We start from the raw sequence: 6300 nt of genomic DNA on the forward strand, positions 1-6300 counted from the left end.
CTAAATTACAGTGTCACTTGCAATCGCCACTTGCACTCTCTCCGCTACCTGCGACGTCACTTGCAATCGACACAAATCCTGCGTGTTGCCAATGGAGACAAGAAGCTGTGGTGGTGATTAAACGATTAAAACTAAATTAGTACAATAACATACAGGACCCGCAAATCCGTGGCCACAGAACAGCAGAATATGAACGCATGCGCAAAGTCTCTCGTTAAGTGTTTTCCTTCTGTAGATAAACTTAAACACTTAACATGGCTTAATTAAAATGCTATTAAAATATCAAATTAAATATACAATTTATTAATATAATGAATATGTATATAGTATTTTCCTCCCATACCGCAAAATGTACATGACATAATGTGGCATAATGGACTAAAAAGGCCAAACTCAATATGCTCCACTACATTATTAATATACATAACTAATATTTAAGTTAAGCGTTTTTCCATATAGAATAAACTGTCTACAGCTCTTTTATATCATTGTCTTTGTCCATTAAGCTACATTACGTGTAGCGGAGAGTGCAAGTGGCGATTGCAAGTGACTTCGTAATGTAGTTTATTTTTTGTTGTCTTCACCACCTGGATACTGTTGTAAAATGTTGAGAGATTCAAACAAAAAGTAATCAATAAATAGAACAAAAAATAAAAAATAAAAGGCTGCAAGTGACGTCGCTAGCGGAAGTGCAAGTGTCTGAGAGTGCAAGTCTGAGAATGCAAGTCTGAGAGTGCAAGTGCAAGGCTGCAGCTAGACCCTCTTGGAATTTTCAGCAGCCATTACTTCAGTCTTTAGTTTCACATGATCCTTCAGAAATCATTCTAATATGCTGATTTGGTGCTCAAGAGACAATTTTTTATTATTTTCTATGTTGAAAACAGTGCTGCTTAATTTGGTTATGGAACATTTATTTAAAATTGAAAACAATATAAAAGCCTTTACTGATCAATTCATCGCATCATTACTGAATACAGGTATTATTTTCCATTAAAAAAATCACTGAGCCCTAACCTTTAAATGGAACAGTGTGTGTGTGTGTGTGTGTGTGTGTGTGTGTGTGTGTGTATATATATATATATATATATATATATATATACAGTATATATATATGGTTAAACTCTATCTGTTCTGTTGCCATATTGATTAGTGGTGCCAGCGGCAATATGCACACTAGCAACAGTCGCCAAGGCGACCGTAAATGTGACCGCTGATCTGTGTTAGCGTTACCATGGCTCTTTCAGCCACATAAACAGCAACAACTTCAAAGAAGCCCAGACGCAGGTCTATTCTGGTCATCAAACTCATTCAAAGCCTGCGATGGTGTCCTCCACCACAGCTCTGAGCACACATTAAAAGAATTGTGTTAACCAGAGGAGACGAGCAGCTCCAACCATCAGTATTTTGTACTGGGAGAGGTGTGTTTAAGAGAGAGGGAGAGGGAGAACAGGAACACAAACCGCAGAGGCCAGCATGTAAAATTCACAGCGACAAGCTGTGTCGCCAACAGATGAAATTGATCAGACAGTCTCAAGGGAGGGCTGAATAGAGATTTGGGACAGCAATCCAAGTGCATTGGTCATATCACACATCTGCCACCTTAACGGCACTGACAGGGAGCCAGCAAAGTGTGAGGACGAAAAAAGGAAAAAAGACAAACACAGTAACATGGTCTCTCTAAATAGCCGCTCTGAAGCAGACCCGAATGTGTCCTGTGGAGGTGACCCAGCGCTTCTGTGCCACCTATGGCAGATGGAGAACATGTTTTTGTCAGAACAGCTCACAGTGATATAAATAAATATTTGAGGTCATTTGAATAAAATATTTATGAATTAAATAAAATCTCAAAAGACGTATTATCTGAAAAATATTTCATTCACATAAATTTTAAATGTAAAAAAAAGTGAATTAAAATCTGATAAGACGTTTTATCTGAAAATGTATTTTATTCACATACATTTTTAAATGTACATTTCTGAATTAAAATCTATGAAATCTTTTTTAACAGATTTTGAATGTAAATATGTCTCAAATAAAATCTGAAAAGAAAAAAAATTATATAAATAAAAAATTTATTTTAAATAAAAATCTGAAAAGACATTTTATCTAAACACTTATTTAATTCACATATTTTATATGTAATTATTTCTGAATTAAATAAGATCTAAAAATACATTTTAACTGAGAATTTATTTTATTCACATAGATTACATACACCCATGATTCACATAGATTTTTAAAACCATTTAATTCTGTCAAGACATTTTATCAGATTTTTTACATTCACATAAATCCTAAAATCTAAATATTTCAAAATGAAATAAAATCAGAAAATATATTTTATCTAAATTTTGTTTAATTCACATATATGTTGAATGTAATCGTATGTATCTTAAAATGTTGTCATTTAAATATATATACACATATATATATATATATATATATATAAAATATATAATTTAATTATTATATATAATTATTTTTTCAGTGACATTCTTGCAGTCATTTCTAATAAATAAATCTCATAAATCTCGAGTTTGATTTCAACTGATTTCATGTTCGTATCAATAATTAAATCAACAACATTTTATACCTGAACACTTGTAACCATAGATAAAAAAGAAGAAGAAAGCAGCAGCCCGAACATTTGCATCATAACGCTGTGATAATGTAGCCAGAGAAAGTGTCTCAATCTTCCACCAAATTCACTGTCTTAAATAACATGATGTTTTTCCTTCTCCACCCAGATAAGTTATTCGCCTTTTTTCAGTTGTGGATAATGACGGCCTTAAAGCATAAAGCATTTATGTGGGGGAGCTTTCCTCTCGCCTATGCGCTGTAATTATGCCTTTGAAATAGACATGGGGTGTCACCAAAGCTGAAGATTTGAAAAGTTTTTTTCTCTCCTCGCTCTGCTCTTTCTCTTTTGATTACAGACTGCCTCTATCTAAAATAACAGGCTAGGAAAATAAGAGGCTGCCAAAGCCCATTTCTAGTCCTTTTTCTGATGGCATGGAAATTGCTATTAATGCCCCAAATGCTCTTTAGGCAACCTGTCTCCAGGACATGAAATGGCCTCCATTTTAGGTTTCCATTATACTTTCATTCCTTTAGCCAATGTGATAATTTGCAATAATTGATTCCTCCATCATTGGTCTTTTGAAAAGCATGTTCTGGAAATGACTCGTAATATGCAGCTTAATGCCGTTTCTTTTTACTGCCTCACTTTGTGACTCACTTCTTGCAAAAGCGTGTTTATAGTGAGGGAATTCGTCATAGTCGCTCTCGTTTAGATTTCACGACGGGGTTTGTAGACGGTAACCTACATCTTTGCATTCAGATATGCGTTGTATTTTTAAATATGCACTTTATAATTTTGTCTTTCGTTTTTTCCTCACGAAAGGCGAACGGAGGCTGGCAAGACGCCCCAACACCCTCCTCAGTGACCTCACCCACGGAAGGACCCGGGAGCGTCCATTCTGATACCTCCAACTGATCAGCACCATCCATCCATCCATCCATCTATCCATCCTCACAGCGCGTGGGATCTTCAGACTGCTCGCGCTAAAGATCCAGCAATCCACCCTCCTCAGATTTGGATTAACGTCCCACACGGTCACACACAATCATGCCATACTACCGTGGAACATTGGGATATTTTACAAGATTTTAGAAAACAATTATGAATTTAAAAATGAAAAAAAAAGATGTGTTTGTACAGTTTTCACAGTGTATTTTAGGTGGCACAGGGCGACTAACAAACCTGTGACTGTTTCAGTCTTATGAGGCAATTGTTAATGATGGAACAACCAGTCGTTGTGTTTCAATTTAAATGCTTCATTCTACCTCTCAGTAAAAATAAAAAAAATTACAAAAAAAAAATACATAAAAGAACAGTCCTTGTTTTCTAAAAACAAAAAATTGTATCACTTGATATAGTGCTTGAGAGGAAGCTCTCCTTATCGGTACGGTCAATTCTTATTGCTCTTTTGTTTGTTCATAGTGATATATTGACTACTTGTTTTTGTTTGTTTATTGTTTTTTCATTTAGCATTTTTCAAAAGACCTTCCAGTATCAATTCAGCTATATTCAAGTATTTCTTTTGATTATTTTTGCCCAATAAAACAGATTGTTCTTATACATCTTTGTGTAAAACGTGAAATAGGATGTGTGGAGGTCACTCATACCATTTCAAAGCTGATTATCATATTTTCCCCATAAAAGCCATCAAAAGATGTCCATTAGATAAAGGAACAGGCTTACGTTTATCGTAGAGAGCAGTCCAAACAACTCTGTTGTCGTAGATTTCATTTGGAGTCATTTCCTCACTCTGTTTGTTTTCGAGGACACTGTCGATGAAAATACAACTGATTCCGGAAATGGTGGAAGCATCAAGTCATTATGGTCTATAATGACATTTCCTCCCCGCTTTCACTTCAGATTGCTTTCAAATGCTCCCTTATTCCCTCTCTCCCTTAAGTGAAGGAATTTGACATAAAGAGCGATATTTTGGTTTATACAGACAGATGCCCTTTACTACTCCAAATCATTAAAAACAAGCACTAATGCTCTTTATTGTTTTGAATTAGTTGAATTAGTTTACCATTTTTATTTCTTATTATCTTATGTTCACTTGCAAAAACCTTGAGGGTTTCATCAAAAGGCCATGTCTTAACAAATGCTAACCTGACATCTTGTTTTCCCTGTAATTACAAGTACGAGAGCCAGCTGTAAGTGTACAGATTTAGAAACGAGCACTGTACTTTTAACATTACAGCCGAGTGTTACTGGTCACCAAAATCCTTTGTGTAAACGCTGTAAAAGAATATGAATAGCTGGTCAAACATAATGAGCTTTTTTCTCAATTTTCTGTAGCGTTTGTAAGGATGTCAGAAATTAAGATACGCAACATACAAGCGAGTCTTTTGGCCAATCTGCATTGCTGATGCCACTGTTTCCATTGTGAAATCATGACAGATGTAGCTCTTCTGCCTAATTGAAAAAATTATCTTGAAGAATCCAATAGTTAACTAATTTTTGTTGAAAATATATCCCTGTCTGCCGGGGCTCTGGGTAATGAAGTTTGTTTTGCAGTACATTGAATCAGATACCATTTAAATGGGGAAGTCATTAAGTTAATAAGATTTGGACATTTCGACGGTCACTCTTAGCTGTGTTTATGCAGGTAAAGCGCCATACACCCACTTTGCCCCGAACCCAGAAACCAAGTTCAGCTGCTTCTGAACAAGTTTCAAACACTGACTTGAGATGATCGATCATCTCTGCCTTGATTTATATGTATCGCTAATATGACCTCAGTGTCTGATATCATATTATCCCCTTTTAGTTTGTGCTCTCTAACAAGTGTTCTACCAAAAACACCTTTTTGAACAATTGCCAAAAAGGAAGACGCTCCGATTTATTTCAGAAATGGATTATGGGGGGAAATGTTTGGTAATGTTCATCGCTATACACTAGCAAAACCAAAAATGTAAAAACTGAAAGTTGCTTATGTATGTATAAGAAACAGAAATATGTGACAGATATTTCATTGCCTTTGCCTTCAATGATGGCTTGGAAGATTCTTTTTCTTCCTTTAGTATGTTTCTTGTTTTTTTTTGCTTTTGTTTAGCTCTCATTATCAAGACATCCTGAAACACCAGTTCATTTTTGTTTTGTTTTTGTATTAGTTTGAAGATAATCATGCTAATCCATATGAAAATACAAACATACGTCATCTGTTATTTGAATGGCATACGTTTATGACACAAAAGACACTCTAGTTTGCTGATGGTTGCCATTGTGAAAATGTAAATATATATATATGTATATATATATTGTGAAATAGACTTGACCGCACATGCTATAAATGCATTATTAGACTTCACGATTATGTACCATATGAAGCATTGAAGGCCAGACTATTGTGTTTGGATTTCCCCCACAATTCCCACAAACGTTGTCTCATAATTTACATGATTATCATCAATAAATGTTGTATTGCTCACTGAACAGTATTGATACACATCAGTATGTATTTTGTGAGATTCTCTGTTTTGTTATTTTTATAAAGGTTTTTACAGGGTTTAATGCTTTTCTTGTTCTCCAGTTCATGTTTAGGGACCATTTTAGTAAAACAATAAAGGACATGTGGTTATAGTGTATCACACCTTTAAAGGACACATTTGACATTAGTCAACTCAGTCCATGACTTAGATTTTGCACACATTTGGTCCAATATCACATAATTTCTTAGCCTGAGATTTTAAAGTCAGCCCTTAACAAATTATCCCCTTTTA

The 6300-nt window shown here is 34.9% G+C and overlaps 1 protein-coding gene across 1 annotated transcript in view; it reads left to right on the plus strand.

The window, feature by feature from the left end:
- The window catches only part of LOC107564502 (pre-B-cell leukemia transcription factor 1-like), a 71431-nt gene extending 65854 nt beyond the window's left edge, over positions 1-5577 (plus strand). The window contains exon 8 of the mRNA XM_016249595.1: positions 3227-5577. Within this exon, the coding sequence (XP_016105081.1) occupies positions 3227-3496 (270 nt within the window). The 3' untranslated portion in view covers positions 3497-5577. The remainder of the gene's footprint in view (positions 1-3226) is intronic.
- The last annotated feature ends 723 nt before the right edge of the window (positions 5578-6300 follow it).

The sequence above is a fragment of the Sinocyclocheilus grahami genome, unplaced genomic scaffold, assembly GCF_001515645.1.
Source record: "Sinocyclocheilus grahami isolate Dianchi unplaced genomic scaffold, SAMN03320097.WGS_v1.1 scaffold941.1, whole genome shotgun sequence".
In the NCBI taxonomy this organism is placed as follows: Eukaryota; Metazoa; Chordata; class Actinopteri; order Cypriniformes; family Cyprinidae; genus Sinocyclocheilus; species Sinocyclocheilus grahami.